Source organism: Polyodon spathula, chromosome 24 (assembly GCF_017654505.1).
Source record: "Polyodon spathula isolate WHYD16114869_AA chromosome 24, ASM1765450v1, whole genome shotgun sequence".
NCBI lineage: Eukaryota > Metazoa > Chordata > Actinopteri > Acipenseriformes > Polyodontidae > Polyodon > Polyodon spathula.
Window position 1 is genome coordinate 9308101 of NC_054557.1, and position 21759 is coordinate 9329859.

Sequence of the window (21759 nt, forward strand, 5' to 3'; positions counted from 1 at the left end):
TTTAACATTACCAACTGTGTACCTACAGTACTTTACTGCATCTCGTCTCTTGTCCCTATAATAACTCCTATGCAGGACACCCAGTAAGGGTAGAGTTCATATTTTTTTCCTAGCTATCTAAACCCTAATTGTATATGTCGACTTACATGTATACACTTGGACAGGAAAACTTACTGAAAGTAATTCTAAATTGTTTTCACTGTAGCAGGCTTTCAGAGGCAGATCCAGCTGTTTCAGATATGGCCCCACTTTCCATCACCTTACCTCAATTCTCTTACCTCTTGCAACATTAGGTATGTAGGACCACTCCCATGGTCTGTGGCTGACCTCAAACACAGGAAGGAGATGCCAGGACAGAGCACTTATATATTTAAATCTATACACTCTCCTAAAAATGTTTTTTAATGGTACTTTAATTACTATTTTATTAACCACATGTCAAAAACAAACAAAAAAAAAATGCTTTAGGTGTTTTTGTTGTTGCTTTAGACCCATGCTTAATGGAGATAATGAAAACAAAACTATTGACAGTTCCAGAATCTAAACCCATTATTGTACTCAATATGGTTGAATGCCTTTGTCCTTATCTATTAAGCAGAGATATTCGGAGGACAGTACAGCGCAGTAAAGTTAATTAACTGCTTGGCTATTGCTGGTGAAAATCGTGGGAACGAACCTGCAATAACCTTACTGTCCTCCTTATTTGACAAGCTAAGAGAATAATACCTGAAACATTTTTTAGGGTGAACAGGGCCTGTTTTAACTGCAAAACTTCAGCTTATGAGGTATAGATTAACCCTTTTCATCCTGGACTAAGAGGCTTGTATTGGGAGTTGTATCTGTAAAAGACTTTGTCGGGCCACAAACAATAAACTGAAGCAAGTGGGTCTAATTCCCTACACTTTCCCTTGGACAGACAGGATTCACTCCCATGTGAACATTACTTCTTTCTGCTGCACTGTGTGCTCCCTTGTGACTAGCCCAAAGCCCCCACAAACCTGGACCGTAGAATCTTGATTTGTAAATGACCCCTCTTAGTGTGATGAATCACAAGCCAGGGGTACTGTTTTCCCTACCTGTTTAGCTGTTAGCATCATTCTAACAAAAAAATAGGCAAGAACAATTGCTAGGAAATAAGCTGTAACACCAAATTGTAAATCCCCCTTGCTTTCTAGTTTGGCAAATATCAACCCCCCAATCAGAATCCTGAGGTCACATAGTGTAATAAAACCTAAATGGGTCAAATCCAGCCAGGAGCAAAGTGTCCACAGCTGAAAACATACAATTAACAGCGTAAACTGTTGCCATGTGTTGTGTCTGGAGAAAGGGAAGTAACTGCTGCTGGTCATCATTGTGTCAGCAGTTTACTGATGTTACTGATTACAGAGCAGAAGTAGTCTGCTTTTACCATCAGAATACCAAGTCTGTAACACAGAACAAAGGACCAAGCAGCCACTTAACAGTTCAACTAAATTAATTTCATTGCAAGCTGGGTCTATCAAAAAAGGTGTGTGTATTCCAAACTGCCTGAGAAATTCATATATGGTAATACAGGATGTAATCGTTATATGTTACAGAACACCTGTCGTTCAGTTAGGATATACAGTGGCTTGCGAAAGTATTGAACCCCTTTGGCATTTTTCCTATTTTGTTGCCTTACAACCTGGAATTAAAATTGATTTTTTGGGGGTTTGTATCATTTGATTTACATAACATGCCTACCACTTTGAAGATGCAAAATATTTTTTATTGTGAAACAAACAAGAAAAAAAATTAGCATGTACAATAACAATACATCCTCTGCTCCAGCTCCTTCAAGTTGGATGGGTTCCGCTGGTGTACAGCAATCTTTAAGTCATACCACAGATTCTCAATTGGATTGAGGTCTGGGCTTTGACTAGGCCATTCCAAGACATTTAAATGTTTCACCTTAAACCATTCGAGTGTTGCTTTAGCAGTATGCTTAGGGTCATTGTCCTGCTGGAAGGTGAACCTCCGTCCCAGTCTCAAATCTCTGGAAGACTGAAACAGGTTTCCCTGAAGAATTTCCTTGTATTTAGCGCCATCCATCATTCCTTCAATTCTGACCGGTTTCCCAGTCCCTGCCTATGAAAAACATCCCCACAGCATGATGCTGCCACCACCATGCTTCACTGTGGGGATGGTGTTCTTGGGGTGATGAGAGGTGTTGGGTTTGCGCCAGACATAACGTTTTCCTTGATGGCCAAAAAGCTCAATTTTAGTCTCATCTGACCAGAGTACCTTCTTCCACATGTTTGGGGAGTCTTCCACATGCCTTTTTGTGAACACCAAACGTGTTTGCTTATTTTTTTCTTTAAGCAATGGCTTTTTTGTGGCCACTCTTCCGTAAAGCCCAGCTATGTGGAGTGTACGGCTTAAAGTGGTCCTATGGACAGATACTCCAATCTCCGCTGTGGAGCTTTGCAGTTCCTTCAGGGTTATCTTTGGTTTCTTTGTTGCCTTTTTGATTAATGCCCTCCTTGCCTGATCCATGAGTTTTGGTGGGAGGCCCTCTCTTGTCAGGTTTATTGTGGTGCCATTTATTCTTTCCATTTTTTAATAATGGCTTTAATGGTGCTCCGTGGGATGTTCAAAGTTTCGGATATTTTTTTATAACCCAACCCTGATCTGTACTTCTCCACAGCTTTGTCCCTGACCTGTTTGGAGAGCTCCTTGGTCTTCATGGTGCCGCTTGCTTGGTGGTGCCCCTTGCTTAGTGGTGTTGCAGACTCTGGTGCCTTTCAGAACAGGTGTATATATACTGAGATCATGTGACAGATCATGTGACACTTAGATTGCACACAGGTGGACTTTATTTAGCTAATTATGTGACTTCTGAAGGTAATTGGTTGCACCAGATCTTATTTAGAGGCTTAATAGCAAAGGGGGTGAATACATATGCACACACCACTTTTCTGTTATTTATTTTTTAGAATTTATTTTTTCATCAATTTGGACTATTTTGTGTATGTCCATTACATGAAATCCAAATAGAAATCAATTTTAATTCCAGGTTGTAAGGCAACAAAATAGGAAAAATGCCAAGGGGGGTCAATGCTTTCGCAAGCCACTGTATCTTTCCTAGTACATGTATGGCAGATACAAACTCATACATAAAGTAGGTTGAACAGCAAACTGGAAAACACCAGCAACAGCTGTTCGGCACACGTCTGTGTAGATATATTTTGCGTGATAGTTTATTAATTCAACTATTTTGCAGAAGGAATCCCTGACATGTATTCTTTCGTATAGCTCTCCCTGCATCTCCCAGTTGCATGTCAGTTTCAGTTAGGATGGGCAAGACAGCAGACCAGACAGACTATATAGATAATGATGAAACGTGATGATTCATTTGATGGGCCATTCTGGAGAACAGATGTTAATATTTCTATCAGAACTTCCCCGAATGAATCCTTCTAGAACAATTTACACAACTTAGCCATGCTTTTTAGTATACAGTACAGTGCATTTGTTAAATGACAATACAGTATGCCCATTGGGTCTATTTGAATGATTTGTGGCAGATCCTAACTTTTTTTAAGAACATGATTATCAGAGGATGTATTGTTATTGTATATGCTAATTTTGTAATGCAAATAGGTAGGTCAATAAATCATCACTCGCTCCATTTTTTTAATTACAAAATACCACAGTCGTACAGGTATCCTGCTTTTAATTCTGTCAGGTTTATTATAAACCATTAACTGCTATCCTAGCAATTGATCCAAAACATAAAACAGATGCAACAATGCTTTTAAAAAACAATTGAGACTGAAACACTTACTGTGTACATATTACATTGCATTATATTGCATTGTTAGGTGTTCCCAGTTTATCTTGAAAGATTAGCAATTAATAAAACTACTGTCTCCACAATCAAGCCTAACAGCTGACTGTTCGGTTTACATTCTGCAAAAATCTCACTTTTGAGTGAATGTTGCCAAAGGCCAAGGGAATATTGAGCAGTGATTTTCTGTTGCTGACACTGCTTGAATCATTATTTGTCATGCTTACTGAATATTGCAGTGCATATTCCTTAGCATAACAGTGTTGCTCTGTGCATTAAACCCTATTGCAATCCCTTTGATGCCCACATCTCGTCCATGGTAAAATCTTCCTTCTACCATCTTCGAAACATCTCCAAAGTCCAACCCTACCAAACCCTTCCAGATGTGGAGATACTTTGTCATGCTTTTGTCTCCTCTAGACTCAACTACTGCAACTGTCTATATGGTCTCCTGGCACGCACCATAAACCGACAGCAGCTAGCCCAAAACGCCACTGCCAGGATCATTAGCAGATGTAAAAAACGTGATCACATCAGCCCCAGCTGCACTGGCTACCTGTAAAGTTCAGGATTATTTTCAAAACTCTCCTGCTCCCCTACAATGCCCTTCATCACACAGGTCCCAAGTACCTCCTCAACCTGCTGACCCGCTATATCCCTGTCTGCAAGCTGATCCTCCTACTCTGGCCTGCTTGTTATCCCCAAGCAAAAGTGCACCACACATGGAGAACGTTCATTTAGCTTAATGGCTCAGACTCTTTGGAACGCTATCCCAGCTTTGGTGCGTGATGCACCCACCGTTGCTCGCTTTAAATCAGCTCTCAAGACCCACCTGTTCTCTTTTGCTTTCCATCCTCTTTAATCCTGATATCTGCTTTTAGCTGCTGTGTTGTTGCTAATATTTCATGTATTATGTTACTATCATGTATTATGCATTTTCCATGGTATTTAATGTACTATTTCATGTATTATACTACTATCATGTATTATGCACTTTCCTCTGTATTTAATGTATTATGCATTTTTTAAAACTGTATTATGCATTTCTCTGTATTTAAAGTATTATGGATTTTCTGTTGCTGCATCTTGTAAAGCGTGTTGTGATGGTGTTCCACTATGAAAGGTGCTATATAAAATAAAGATTGATTGATTGATTGATTGATATTACAGAAGTATTACTCACTAAAGACTGTGCAACACTTTCCCCACCTTGCCTCCCCACTCTGTAACTCTGTGGTGAATCTTTGATTTAGATCTCCCTACAATCACCCTTGAGAAGTCTTTTCATCAGATTTTTTTTTTGTGGACTAGTTAGTAAGCAATTATTGATCACACTTAATAGGATATTAAACAGTTAAGAAATGAATAAAGAGTGATCTGCCACTTGGAGAGTTTCGCACAGATCAGATTTATTGCGCTAAACCCACTGTGTGAGTCTGACTAAAGGAAACTTGGCATCCTTTAGACTCAAGCAAGCTGCTCCCCAGTGCAGTACAGCAAGAGCAATGAGGTCAGATTCAACATACACATAGCATCACGTATTTCACTGTGTACTGCACATTGCACCAGGCATACATCACATTGTGTAAACCATATTATAAAGTATGCAGTTTTGTAGTTGGTGTGACTCAGTGTTCACTGTGAAGCCAAATTGTATTTAATTGACTTGTGCACTCCATGCAGCTTTTAGTAATGAAACATTAACACATTGGAGGCTTCACTATCTTGTACATGAAACCTGGTTATTTAGGTCAATGATAGGACTTACTGCTTAAGTAGGGTGGTAGGGCTTCAACAATATGCTCCCTTAAAAAGTAACAATTCTACACTGCCCCCACCACCCCCCAGTTTTATTGGCAGATTTTTTTAACATACCTCATTCTGAAACATTAGCTGGATGGAATTGTGTGCATTTTTAGAATAGCAAAGCCATCAGCCTTCACAACTATTAGAAGCAAATGTTTGCCCATCTGCTGTAAGTTTATGGCACTAGGCTGCTTTATTGCCAAAACACATTGTTAGATTAAATTATTATACTAAAAAGGGATATATATGTCTATGCATTTTTAAAAGTTTTCATTTTATTGCTCTAGCTCAAGGATATAAAAGGAAATAAAATGTAAAAATACAAAATGACTCGGTAATCAGTTATGATAATCACTGGTAATTAATTGGATATAATTGCTACTATAACCATTGCTGCTCTGTATCGTTTATTTATTTTTTTTGTAAAAGACAAGCAAAACAGAAATTGTAAATTATAATCCTGTGCTAGATATTTACTAAATGTTTTGCTTGTGTGCAAAAGTTTGTACTGTTTTTTTTTTTTTTTTAAATGAGAATAACATTTATCTTAAACTATAAATACTAGTTCATTTCCCATGTCCTATTTGTAAGTTGTTTCACATATCTGTCTGATTTTAAAAAGGTCAGTTGGCCAATGTTTCATCCAAATTTGAACTTCATCAGGGATTTCAAGAATACCCTGATGAAAAAGCCCAACTGGCTATTGACCTTTATAAACAAAAACAAATTATGCTGCAGTGTTTTTCCTCTTACGAGAAATGAAACTAAAAACAAACATGTTTTTGTGTGCTTGTTTGTTTTATAACTACAGTATAAAGCACCCAATCATAAGTATATGGAATACTTAAAAAGAGGCTTGTAAAAATATTTGCAGACATTGATAAAGACTGCTTGTCAACACTGACAAGCTGTTTAATCACAGGGTGGAGTAGACCAAAAGCAAGGCAGTACGAAACTGAAAACACAAATGTTTCCCTCAGAGGACTTGGCAGATTCTTCCATTGTTGCAATTTGCACAACACCAATTAATCAAACTAAACATATCGTCTTGGTGTAACATGACAGTCACTGGGCACAAACAAGCAAGCACCTGAACCACAAACATTTTCAGAGGTTACAGAGCTTTGAAACTCACCTCCTGGGTCAGAATCCATAATGGCAGTGCAGCAGACACCGCTGCTCAATGCATAAAATGTGTGTTTGAATTCCATAATGCCTACATTTTGCAGATACAGTAAAATGTGTGTCTCTGATTTGCCTTCCACATTCACTACTTGTTTAATAGAAACCCAGGTGCCCACACATACCATGACAAAACAACATGGTGGTTATCGCTAATTTACTGCATATTTAAGATTTACACAAATAAGTCATGAAAACTATGATTAGTAGTCTTGCAATTGTACAGGGAATTACTAGTTGGCAACATAATAATAAACCAATTATTAGATAAAAAGCCTGAGAAAAAAGCTAGACAGGGCACTCGACTCTGTATTTTGGGAATGAGCACATAAACTCCAGACGAGGGGGTGGGGGTTCTGGACATAGTACAGGCATGCAGTGGGCGTGAGGTTGGGGAATCCACAGCCTCCTTGATGTACATTTAAGGAAACACAATTACTCTTAAAAAAAATGTTTCTTGAGTTTCAGGAAAGGACAAAATAAAATGGATACTGGAAAATGAATAAAAGTTCAGTCAGTCAACTCATGAGATAGAAAAATATTTATTACACATTAGGCACAATAACATATTTTTACATATTATACGTTCTTGGATAACACATTTAACACATAATACATTTTTTGCCTTTGGCCTTGCCTCAGGGAACCCCTGCACATACATTTTTCCACAGCTAAGTGGAGAGGCTGTAGGATGCCATGTGTAGGGGGCAGGATAGTTGCCCTCCCCCTTAGACAAAGCCAAAAAACAGGTGGAGGCTGGAGAGGAGGAGGCAAACTCGCAGCAGGGAGGTAATGGATCAGATGAGAGTTAAATCCCTTCCCTGATGATCATTGGACAGTAATTACTTTGTTGGTGATAAGGTACTTTTTATTTTGCTTTGTTTCATTCATTATGAGAGATGGTAAATAGAAATGAATGTCCCCAATACTTCCACAGTGTGCTTCTACTATATCTCAGGCCACAGATTCATATGGTGTACATATGGAGTGCACCACCAAATATTTATGTGTAACAAGATAACGTTCAATTTAATGTGTATTATTCCCGAGGCCTTTAACGTCCCAGAATACAGATCCTAGTGTTCTTTTGCATTAGGTTGTAAAAAAATCTTGATTGATCGACATGGTCATAAATATAAACAGTTTGCATGTATATATACTTGCTTTCAAGATGGATTTTTCTTTTGTAGTCACTATAAAAAGTTGTGGTCTGTGTTAAAAGTTGCGGTTTCCGCAACAAATTCATGGCCCGCGATTCTTTTACATTCTGGCTTCTGATTGGACTACAGATCTATTTTCAGAACCGTTTGTGTTTGCAGTTAATTTACATCCTGTAGATAATGGAGGCCTATCTTTTGAGTGTACTGATGTGTGGTTGCTTGTGTAATGAAAAAATACATAGCCAACAACTACATAGTCATGTATTAGAAGACGTTATTCCACAATAGTTTTTCACAGTATGCATTTGTAATTGCATGTATGTACTTTTTTTTTTTTTTTTTTTACATTCTATTGTACCAGCTGCTTCTGCAGGTCACATTGACATTTTCAAATATTTGGAACAGCAGGAGCAACATACATGCTGTGTTTGGAAACCAGCATAAATACTACTGTTTTACAATGTATATAGAGCGAGTGTAGAGCTAAGTGCATAAATCAAAGACTCAGGTCACAAGTGACCTTACATATACAACCTTCAAATGTTTCCTCTAATATTTAAAACAAATGCATGTTTTGGCAAACATAAATATTTGAAAACTGTGCCCACCCATGGAGAGTTTATTTTATTTTATTATTCATGTACCACTATGTCCAACAATGTATTAAGTTGCTTAAGGGTATTTATAATATTTACATAAATATATATTCAGGAAACTTAAGTTGTTTAACTCTAACCTTAGCATTTTTTAAATACTGCTAAGATGGAATGACATTGACTGGCATTTTTGGGTCTTTGCAATGCTAACTTCTATTTTCTCATGGCAACAACATTTCTCAAGCCTTAGCATCTGGATCGCTGGATGACACGGTTTTTGGCAGTTTTGTGTCCTGCGTGCTGGAAGCCAAAAAGCTGTCAAGACTGTCAAAATAAAATGTATTGATTACAAGAGAGGAGAGTGGGTATCTTCAAACAATTCCTCTTTTGTTGATGGTCCAACAAAGTCATTTTTGTCTTTACAAAATTCAATATTTATTTTACTCCAGCCATTTAATTTGGCTTTGTCTTTATCCAGGTGATGAATAATCAGCAAGATCAGTTTGTCTTACATGTTAGTTTCTTCTGGTTTTGATTAAATAGCTCACATTTTAAAAAATGATGTATTTTGGAATAGGTTAAGTAAAATAGCCAGACCTGGATGCAGGATCTACTTTATTTTTTGGGTCCTTAATTTCTTCAGTGGTAAAGATGGGAGTTGTGTGGGACAGAGGGGACCGGTGATTTTCCCCAAATTACATAATAAAGTGGCTTAGCTTGGACAACTTAGAGGTTTTTTTTTTTTTTTTTTAAACATTAGGTTTTTTATTATGTGTATGAAAGTGTGGAAGCGGAGACCTGCATTTTTCTTTATAATGGCGCTAAAATGAATCTAGCCAACATGTTTCAAAAAAGGTATTTGGTGAAAAAAATAAAAATAAAAACCCAGAGGAAATGATGTCAGAGCAAAAGTGCCATATGTTTGTTTGAGTGCCTAATGGGGATGCAGAAGGACGACTGCCAACTTCTACAGGAGGGAGTGCTTTGTATAAGAGACAGGGAGGTACATACAGCTGGACTAGAGTTTACCACATTCTTGATGTTTTAACCCTGCAGATTCTCATGCTACTGGAATAAGGTGTTTCTGAGGGCACAACTTTACGTTTCAAATGATCATTATGGAAGGACTCCATCGAAGGCTTAAACGAGTGGAAAAAGGGAAATGATGTACTGTATATCAATCCAAGTTATAGTCCAAGAATCATCTACCACACCCTTCAATGCCAAAATGAATTAAAAGTATTTTGCTGATGTTACTGGAGCTTCAACTTACAAGTGTATTTCTTTCTAAATAAATTAAAGATCATGGAGGCAAGGGGGAGCCACCCAACTCTTTTAGAAATTAGAAAAAGGAAAAAGTATCAGTGCCTGAGAAAAATGTGTCTTGCAAAAACAAACAAAAAAAAAAAGCCCAATCTGGAACCATTTTATACCTTATACTTATACCAATATGAACTTATCCTACAAATTAAGAAAAGCACACCACAATCACAATTATGGAGGCAATGCTAGAAAGCCTGTTTAGTAATAAATAGAGGTTGGAAGTTTTAAAAAGGAAAGCACACATATGTTTTGTTGATTTGTCCTTTATTTCTTAAACGGATCTGGCAGCCTATGGTTCGATTGGCCACAGTTCATCATTGAGAAAAGACAAAAGGAAATAAAATAACCCTGATGCTGCCAAGTAAAACAAATAATGTGGGAAAGTTTGAGTGAAATGGCTAGTTTGAGCACAAGGGCATTGACCTGAATCCCTAAAGGTTACATTTATTTTCAGAAATAGGCAGCTTAATGTATTTATTTTAGTACCATATAAAAATACAAATGTCATTAGTGTTGTCAACATAAAATGAAACATCAGGCCTTGCTGTAGTCACCCACTTTAAGAATGTTTATATAAGCACATTTACTAAACACATTAGATACTGTTTGTTGGCATGGTTACATCGTACGGTATATAACACCTGGTGCTGTATTTTACCAGACCCCTATCTAGTCAATGTCACATCATCACCAGGTTACACCAATCCTACAGTGTTGTGGATAAAAAAGAGTCCTTGCTCTCCTGCCCCTTGAAAGGCTACCCCGACTAGGAACCAAACTGAAATCACAGCAATTGAAACAGCGGTTAAGAGATTTGCTTGGGAATCCCAAGGTTTATGAGGTCCGTATGAAACACGCTTATGTGACTCTTCCCCCATGGGACCATCATCCAAAAACCAACAACTGTCTAGTCCACCAACACTATACCTGCGTGAAAAAGCACACAGCATTTCACCAATTAAATGAACAGTGTAGACATTATTAAATATATTTCAACCAATCCAATGAAAATCCATAAACTGGAAATTGTTTATACATGTATACTACAAAACTTATTTTAAGGAAAGACAGTGAATTTAAGAAAAGATTATGTATTCACAGTTAACATATTGAAAAACCATTTGTGTTCTTTTTTGCAGTATTTATGGTCAGCTCCCTGAGCCTAAGGCAGTTACAATTCAAACACTGCATGGTCAACTCCAAGTGCCAAGAACCTGTCTTCATCAGGCCATCCTCAGCATGACTATCTAGCTGCTGTTAAATGCTGCAACCTTGTGTTTAAAAATCATTTTTCCACTGTATATTAGCAACACCCAGTAATCTTTACTTAATCTTCATTATTATGATCCATGCTCTTTGCCAAATTTCAATCTTTGCATTCCTAAATAATTCAGCTGATTACTGCTTATTCTTTGTTAAAATATTTAAGAATTTACCTCAAAGTAAAAGAGACAGTTTTACTCCCCATAACATTCTGTGAAATATGTAACTGCCGCCCAATCGATGATAACTACTATATAAACAACTTGTGACAGGACCAAGTGCATTGCCATGGCAACTTGTCATCTTAAAGACATTAAAATAGGTCTTCAAAATAATTACAAGATGTTCTTGGTTATGATACAACAACAAGCATGATGGTTGTTCACCCAGCTATATCCTGTACTAATGCAATCCACTTTGATCCTTTTATCTCTAAATATTAAATTATTAATGAACTATTAACAGGAAATAATACAGAACACAGGCGCATTTTCTTTGATGTTGGTTACGAGGTATTGAACACTATATGGCAATACTGAAATACGACACAGCCTCAATGTAAAACAGGTCCTAAGATTTGGCTTAATAATTTTTTCTTAGTCCAATGTTAACATCCCCGTAGCTGGAAGGAACAGTTTAACACACTGGCAAGTATTCCTTAAAGTCTTGGGTGTGGCTCACACAGCTATTCCCATGTTTAAATCACTTAAAAATGCTGAATTATTAAGACCAGCTTTATGGGACTGTATTCTGTGACCTCTGTTTGTGGGATTTTAGCAGGAGTAAAGTGCATTACCAGATAATATGTTTGGTCCATAACTACTTTGAACATTACGTTGTATATAAAAAAAAGCTTTTTTCCCATATAAAAATACATCAAAACATATTATTATTATTACATACATGACACGTTATATTGAACTTATTTCATTTATGGACATAAACAAACAAGATAAACAAGTTCTCTCAAGTACGCAAAAATGACCACAGAACCTGACCTTGAAAACACGCTCTCAACAGGTAAGACCTGTCTGGCTTTTGATATTTTGAACAAAAAACTTAAACAGCTTTGCTGATCAAAAGCATCAAGAGGCAAAGTTTATTAAGCAGAAATGTAAACACTGAAGGTCCAATAATGATATATATATATATATATATATATATATATATATATATATATATATATATATATATATATATACATATTTTATATAAAATTGTACACAGTAAGTGCCTTTGTTTTAGAAAAAGCTTGTTACAAACTGCAAACAGAAATCTGGTTTTATTTATGCAAGCATGACAAAATGAACAAAAAACCCCACTTTTTTGCTTTCAAATTGTGCTAAATTATTTTACTGGTGAATGCATTCATTATATAAAGCAAATATCATATGCTCCAACATGTCATTGTGGGAAAACATATACCACAGTGGGAAATCATGTCATTCTTGCAAATAATCTGACAATACTTTAATGTTTATTCCATGAATAAACAGGCTTATTTTTATATTTTGGGCTATTTTACCACTCTTTTACTACTTATTGAGATTGCTGACAAAGTTTCTATGTATTTTTCGTTTTATTACCAAATGCTGTTAGAATATTCAGGAATGAATGTGATTTACTCTATAGTATCACATGAATCCATTTTCAAACTACCCATAGCTTGATACTATATGTTAAAAAGGTATAATGAACCATTGTTGCATTATTGTGCACATATACACTTTTGATACTAGAGTAACTGCAAATTAAGCAATTTAACAAATCTGTATAATGATATAAGGAATATAACAAATAAGGAATAAACAGTTTGGTACTGGCAAATAAAAATACTCTTGAATTTTTACCATTACATGTTTGTTCTGTGTTTTTTTAGCTAGTAAGGGATACCAGGGCACACTGAGTTTGTTTATACTTTTTGATAAAGCAGCTATACTAAATTGTTTTCTTTTGATAACCTATGCCAAAAGATTATTTTTTTCAGTGCAGCGTATTGCCAAGCCAGTGATTTTCAACTAGATTCTACTGATTTTCAATAGAAAATATGACTCCATTTCAACATGTATTCTGAGGAGACTGATTCATGACCCGTAGACAGAAGGTACAAGGAAATAGCTCAGTACCAACTGTTTTCATGTGGTGTATGTGATTCAAGATCCTTACTATGCTAGCCTAACCATCAATAATTCCAATCACAGGCCAATAACTTTAACAAAAACGTTAAGAAACACAAGAAACAGAACCAATAGAAATGGACAGCAAGAAGGTCCGTGCTGGGGAGTGGGTTAACCTGGGTGTGGATCAGCACGCTCAGTGGAAGGGAGCCAAACCCAATTAGGGCAAATGATGCTAGTTTTTTTTTTTCTTTTGACTTATGAAAGCTTCATGATATAACCATTAAATGGTACCCTGTGGCAAATAATGTTATTTTGCAACAACCCTGTTGCAATACAGTATCTAACTTGTAGTGGTAAGCAGAATTATTATTATTATTATTATTATTATTATTATTATTATTATTATTTATTTTTGTTCACAAAATAAAATGGCTGTTTATAATAACGGTTAGGCAGCAACAAACAGACCATTCTTTCAGACTGGCCCAATTCATCATAATATTATTTTAAATATTGGTAACGTATATTAATAATTAAACGAATGCAATCAGTGGCTTGTGGATACATGGCTTGCCATTACCTATCTAAATATAATCCAATGCTGACATTTAACAATACCTTCGTTGTTCTTTTTAATATCGGCTACTAACACGTTATAATTTGACTACCAATATGCCCGTAGTACCTGCATTACAGTGTTTCTTAAGTGATCAAATCGAATTTTACAATTGTTCTTTCTATGCTGCAGTGCTTTACTAAAGAGTATTTCAACAAGTGTCTATTAAAAGAGAAACGCTGAAAAACAGAAAGTATGCCTACTGGTGCTACGTCAGTCAAATCCCCCCAGCTGTATACGAATCTGTTACAGGAAGCCACCACACTCCAGACCTGTTATATTTTTGCAGTCTTGTGCCACCGCATGTTATAGAAATTCATGCAGAAGTAAATTCATACATGGTCGAGACTGTTAAAAAAAATTAAAAGCTGTATACTTTTTATTGAGGGAACTCAAGGGGAAAAAAAAAAGGATCATTAATAAAACGTGTGACTCACTGGACTAAAATTGACAGTCTTGTCCCTGCTGTTGTGTATCGCGAGAGCAAGCGTGGAGAGGCGAGATTTGAAGTTGGGAAGAAGGGAGGCAGCAGCTTGAGGGAAGGTACATTTCGTTGGAACTGTCATCATCACTCCCTCCGCGGTAGAATGTTCCAACTGCCTTGAAGTGTATTAAGAGGGGGAAAAAAAAAAAAAAAAAAAAAAAAAATTGTTTTCCAACTTGCAATGAACAGGATGCATTGTTTCAAATAGTTTTGTTCAACTTGTTTTGCACTTCTGCACATTTTCCTTTTTGACAATCCAGGATTATTATTATTATTATTTTTCTTTCCTGGAAGTACAGTACTGTATCGTCGACATCATATATATCTATAATATACATATATTAAAAAAAAAAAAAAAAAAAAAAAAAAAAAAAAAAAAAAATATTATCATATTTTTTCTGGGCGGATTTGAAGCCCTAAACTTCGGGAAAGAGGACAAACTTTTGGATATGTCATGTTTTATACCAGACAAAAATAGGTTTTTATATTGGACTTGCTTAAACACATATATATATATATATATATATATATATATATATATATATATATATATATATATATATATATATTCTGCAAAGCTGCAATACTGTACTATGTATTTATTTTATATATTCCATCAGTGTATGTACATTTTCATATTAATAATAACTGATATTGGCAAAATTACTTGTGACAGTCTTAATTTTTTGTTTCTTTGGGGATATAAGTAATGAGCTTATAGGATAATGCATTACTTTGAAACTTTTCACAACTTATAGATAACTTTGGAATAGCATATTGTTATGTCAGCTGCTACTAAATATATAATTTTCAGTTTTATAGCTCTGTTTTTTTTTTTTTTTTCTTGAATCACAGTATTGCCTTCAGATCGGGAACGTGGAAAGCTGAACTGGGCTGGGGGAGAGGACTTTTTGGAAGTAAACGCCGTTATCATCATAAAAAAAAAACAAAAAAACGGAGTAACACTTAAGAATTGAATTTGAGCAGTATGAGGTTGGGGTGTCTGCTGAGGTTTGTTCTGGGATTTGTAGCTGTTTCATCTCTCTCCGTCAAGGAAAGTGAAGGTACAGAGCGAGATAGCGAAGCTGAAAGGTACAGCGAACAGAAAGCCAGCAGGTCAAAAAGAAGAGGAGGCGGTCAAGAAGTGCTGAAGGGGTAATTTTGTCCACCAGTTATAATCGCATTAATTAAGCGCTTTGGATGTGGTTCGTTACCCCAAAAATGTACTGATAGACTAGTGCTTCAACTGCACGTATACAATTTTCCATAGTTAGGCTGGAACATACAATTTTGATCAAATTAAATGTACAAATTCCTTTGCTGTCAATTGGGCTTTATTGTGTTTATAGCATTCATTTTCTTTTATCCCAGCGAACCATTTGGAGATGTTGTTCAGCTGCCCACAAATATTATTTTCTGTGATGGGTTATCTTGGCAATTTTTCTTTAGAAAAGCGTGTACAGACCATTAATTGAAACTACACTGATCTGCGTCTTTTTGATTAAAGAAGAATGATGCATTCACATCTTTGCCATTTCCCACAGATTCATGCAAGCATAGATACAATTATATAATAACATAGCCTGGTGTATTTTATTTATGAACACATGTATTGTTATATTATTTTGAATGCACGAATGTGTCTATTTTGTCACAGTTAAAAAAACAAAACAAACAAAAAAACAAACACAAACCTTAAGTGCTTGCGGTTATTATTTTGCCCACAGTGTAAGTGACTGCATATTATAGACTTTAGGTTTCCGATGAAGGAACAGTTAAATACAGTACATGTAAAGAAAATGTCATAGTTTTAATTGGAATAAATATGATGGAAGCAAGGAGCTGCAGCATTTCTGTCGGAATGTTTTGTAATTAGAGTACTGGCACAGTTAGTTCATTCCAATCGCTCTGGAGAATAGGCTTGACAATATGAACTGAAACAAAGGGAACCTTATTGTGAAGCAGTTTAAATAATAAAACAAAACAAAACAAACAAAAAAAAATAATAATAATAAAAAAAAAAAAAAAACGAATAAAGGCACAAATACATTACCGTACGGTATAGTTTTTACAATCCTGTACCATTATACAGCATTCCTAAACAGAACGATAGCCTGTGTCAAACAATCATACGTCAAACAATCATACACAATAATAATAAACGAAAATATTTATGATAAACCGAAATTTACGTGACTGTTTGCTAGGCAACACTTGCTAGAGGGTTCCAACACATCCCATGTTTTGGGGAAGTGCGGTCCCAACTGAACTTAAGCCAGAACTCAGAATAATTACAACATTTGCTCATGTTATTTGCCCATTGGTGTGTTTCGAGGTGTATACAGTACTGGCAGTTTTACATTATGCAAGTTATCCTCAGTTCAGTTCATTTGTACATGCAAAATACACTGCTTGGAAACTATAAAAAGTAAATTGTAACATAAACATTTCTAAATTGAATTTCTACTAAATAGATTGCTTTTAAAATAAGTTTCACTAAGACAATACATTCTCTATATAACTCCACAGTGTATGTGTGTGTGTGTGTGTGTGTGTGTGTGTGTATGTATGTATATATATATATATATATATATATATATATATATATATATATATATATATATATATATATATATATATTATATAATTTTTACTAATTTTACTTTTTTTTATCAGCCATAATATCAACTATTAGACAAAATTAGCAGTAAAAAACAATGTCTATTGCTTGTCTGACACATTACTTTGACTCTCGCCGTAGGATCCCCCATATGTGACTGTGACAGCCTGTGACAGAAGTCTCTGTGCATACCCGTGGTCATGGTCGGAAGTATTAGTGTGGTTTACACTGCTGTTCTTCAGTGACTTGATAACCATTGCATTTGCCAAGGCTTTCAGAAAAGTCTGCTTTTCCTACTTGAATCAGAGCAATCTGGATATGGTGATGAAAAGAATATATGGTAGTGTGTGGAGGAAAAAGGGCCCTGTTAGTTTTTCCAAGTACAGGTGATTTAGGAAAGCATATTTTCTCTTTATGTAGGAATTCTACTGAAGTTTATGAAAATGTGCCAACACTTTAGGGTTGAGGGTTACAGAATCAGACTGCAAAATATATCAACATAGAGAATAATACCACTATCCTGGGGAAAGGCATTTATGTGAACTAGCAATACAGTGAATATAGCACAGTATTTATCTGGGTTAACTAAAAGCTGCAATGCACAAAAAAAAAAAGACTTTTCTCGTATGTCAAGTTATTTTGTTGTGCAGCCTGCTGTGCAGTTGTGTTGTGCACCCATGCTTTCCACCTTGAAACATGCCATTGCGCCACTGTGAGTTGCCATACACTTTCTATTTCATGCATCAGCAGGAAATTCTGTATGTCTAATATACCATAAAGGGCACTGCATTTTCAATACAATATCCTTTCTAGTTAAATATGGTGTTACAGCTTAGTTTGAGCTTTATCCTTGATTCTTCAGCAGTGACACAAAACCCATGTAATTAAGCATTCATTAAGCAATACACTCCCACAATTCCTGCTTCACTTCACTACCTCAGGAATGGAATGGGCATGCCGAATACAAACCATTTGTGCAAAAGCAGCACAGGGAAGTCTAGCTGTTATATAGGCAATCCTTGCAACATGTTTGTAGTTTATGCAGTGATTAGGAAGGCTTCTGTGATATAACTAGGTGGGAACCCAATTAAAAGGTGGGGCAGAATCCTAAGCTTAATTGTTGCAATATCATCAGTATTTTAGATAGACAAAACAGAGGAACAACTGGTTAAATAGACGTTGAATTATTTTAGCTGTTTTGTAGACACACAGTGCCACCTGTGGTTAATTGTTGTAACTGTCTCCTTGATTTGGATTTAAATGTTCAAGATATAGGGAAGCAGTAGATATTAAAAAATATCTAGCTGTTTGTGCTGGCTTCAAGACATGGTAAATCTTCAAAGTGGATGAAATGCTGTACAAATGCTTTTCCTGAGGTGCAATAAGGAAAAAAAAAAAAAAAAAAAAAACATCACACACAACCGATAAGAGATTACAAACAGAACACCACGCAACACAAAAATGATATTGCTTTAGAGTCAGCAGAAAACTGAAAACAGTAAACTATTTAATCCAGCATTATACACTATAGTAAAAAACTAAATTGACACCTGTTTTTACAGTCCATTAAAACCAAGCACAAATAAGGATGTCCTTTTTTATACAAGTTACTGACAACAGCTGCCTGTCTCAAACTGAGTCTGATTGGTGCTGGCGTAATTCAAATCTCACTGGAGGCTTAGGCTATAGTATAATTTCCATTTTACAGACTGCTTTTACAAGAAAATAACACTTGTCTTTTTAGTGAGATTGCCTGTAATGTACAACTGTCCCAGACTGTGAGAATGCCAGTAGCTGAGCCTGAACTGAATAACTTACAATTAAAACAAATCTTTTTATATAATTATGCAAGTTATTTGAGTCTGTGTTGTCTCAGCTTTCCTTTTTAACATACTACTGCTGCAAGTAGTAACAGGAACATGTCTCTTTGGCTTTCAAAATGAAGTAGAAAGGTGTTTTAAAGGTGGAATAGAAACAAACTGGACTGTCAACTGTGCCTTTTTCCTTATAAAGTAGAGTGCACTCACGATGGAAGAATGTGGTAAAGAGACACCAAGGAATTGGAATTTAATGTACAGTTGAACATGCTTTTGTGCATTGGAATTGCAGTGTCATTTATGTTTGCTGGAGTGAAAATCATTACCTCCAGTAAACTAAACAGAATTGTTGGAAACAAAAAAAAATAGAAATGAAAGAAAATGAAATGTGCCTATTGTTCCTAATCCAACTCAGGTTAAATGTAATTTGGCCACTCGTTCCCAACCCCTAGGGGACCATTCAAAATAGCTCAGCTGGTTGCAGGTATGTTTTAAACAGAGGTAATGTTTAAAATACCCTGTTTATATTGATAGTGAAAAAGTCCTGCACTGTACAGTAAATGTTTGATTTTTGTGCAGTAATGGATTGGCTATGTGGACTACCATTATTAGATAGTATACATTACTTTAAACACATTTTGCTTCCATTGATAACCTTTACATTTGCTGTGTATCAGGGCATCCTAAGAAACTGAGCAAATATGGTAGTTTTTGTGCTCATTGCAACATCCTACCTTATACACTGACAGGTGTCAATTCCACTGTGTATATGATAGTTATGGGGCTTTTTTGTTTTGTAATTGTGGACCCATGTGGGAGACCACCAGCACTGGCCCAGTAGCTAAGGCCAGCGTTTGTCCCGAGTCATGAGTGGGAATCTCCCAGTGCCTGGATAAAAAGGCTTAGGAGTTGTATGGTCTTTCCTGACTGGTGTGAGAATATTTCTAACCTCCTTCACTCTCCCTCTTTATTCAGGTTTATTGTCCTGTGCTAGCTGTCGTTCATCTGTGCATTCATTACATATTTGTGTTTAACATGCTGTATATCTAGAGAACCGCTTTTCTTACTGTGGTGACACTTGCTAAGGCTATTGAGGGTATTATAATGTGGGGGTTAACGTGGACTGTTGTATATTGTATTTCTGTGTTGCTTAAGAGTACTGTATGATTAAATATGGCACCTGTCTGCCGTATAGCTCGAACAAAAGAATACCCAGCAACACAAGCGTGATGTTGTATAAGATTCCTTCATTTTCTTTTCCAGACCGAATGTTTGTGGATCACGTTTCAATGCATACTGCTGCCCAGGATGGAAGACTCTGTCTGGTGGAAACCAGTGCATTGTCCGTAAGTGCAATCCGAAGTTGCTTCAAAGCCAAAAGCTGTGAGACCAGACACTGGTTCAAGGTCCCACTAGTCCACGGCTGACACACTTTGCCTGTAAGGAAGAGTAATCTTACATTGTCTGAGTCAAGAAGATTATTTGGCTATGAAAGTATTGTCTGGGATCCAGAGAATAGGAGTTCCTTTAGTTAGCCCTTGCAACCGTAACCTTAGTGACTAAGTAAAAGTGGTGGGTGGAGTTAGAGTTCATTTTAAGAACATAAATATAAGTGTGTGTGTGTGTGTGTGTGTGTGTGTGTGTGTGTGTGTGTGTGTGTGTGTGTGTTTTGTTTTATGGATGTACTCTATTACATTTTGCAGCGATTTGCCGAAGCTCTTGTGGAGATGGATTTTGCTCCAGGCCAAATATGTGCACCTGCCCAAGTGGTCAAATTGCACCCTCTTGTGTTTCCAAATCAGGTTAGTTAACCATTGTATTTTACCAAACAGTGCATAATGACCTAACTGTTTATTATCTAGCATAGGGAATACATGTCCCTGGTGAAGAGATTAGTTGAGTTGTATGTAGGTTGCAATTTAGAGTTTTACTTATATCTGGAGAACCATTAATATGACTATGATGAAACTCGGTTTGGACATTCTTGAGCAGAAACTTTTGAGTATATCCAGAATTTGGGGATAGCTGAAGGAACCTGCCAGTAAGTATGTAAATTTACATTACATGCAACCATGTTGTGTATGATGAATTACTAACATTCGTATAGTTTACGGGAGTGTTAATAATGGATGCTATAAACAATGACTATAAAGGATTCTAAAACTTTATTTTAAATACCTGTATTACACTATTACATTACATTTTATCACATACATTTGGTTGGCAAATGTGTGATATAGTCAAGTGAAATAGCTGTTTGAGATGTGGCATGGCAATGTTTCCACTAGCTACATTCTTTGGCATTACTATTTGGTTACTTGGAACTGTATTTTTGTAGAAGCACTACCAGTAGGTAAACATAACAGTTTTTGTTTTTGTATCTGTCTGGAAAGGTTATATTGAGGATTAGTGTCTAGGCCAGGCAAAGCAGCAATAGCATTTAAAGAATCTGCTAAGTTAATATCCTCTGTGTTCATGTGTCATTCTTACATTTTTATATACATTGAAGGTTTCAGTCTATGTCATGGTAACCTACTTATTTATGGGTTCTGGCTTAATAAACGCTAAATTTTAGTAATCCTTGCATGTTTATGTACAAGAAGTTATTAAACATCCATGTACTGTGGCTACAGGCTACGGGATGTTTACTGATATTGCTGGACAGATGTTTCAGTTGCATGCATTAATTCAAGCTACTCAGCAAACACTTCCCACTAGCAATTATTGTATCCCGTGGGTGCGGTGTGCCACAGAAGAGTTTTAAAAAGTTGTTGCTTGTTATAGGAAGCCTCAGGAGACACATTAGGGCGGTGACAGGGAAAAGTGTGCCGTAATTATTTCAGATTGTTTTAAAATAGGCAGCTTAAAAGAAAGAACATGGCGGAGGTTATTGTGTACGTCTTCCTTAAGAACATGGTTTAAATGGCTTCTCTGTTGATGTGAGATGTGAAATTAGCTTTTGGC

General features: G+C 36.2%; 1 protein-coding gene across 1 annotated transcript in view; it reads left to right on the forward strand.

Moving 5' to 3' along the window:
• Positions 1–15029: 15029 nt before the first annotated feature.
• Positions 15030–21759, forward strand: part of LOC121299380 (fibrillin-1-like) — a 69931-nt gene continuing 63201 nt past the window's right edge. Inside the window, exons 1-3 of the mRNA XM_041227101.1 lie at positions 15030–15513; positions 20059–20141; positions 20499–20597. Coding sequence (XP_041083035.1) covers positions 15347–15513; positions 20059–20141; positions 20499–20597 — 349 coding nt within the window. The 5' untranslated portion in view covers positions 15030–15346. The remainder of the gene's footprint in view (positions 15514–20058; positions 20142–20498; positions 20598–21759) is intronic.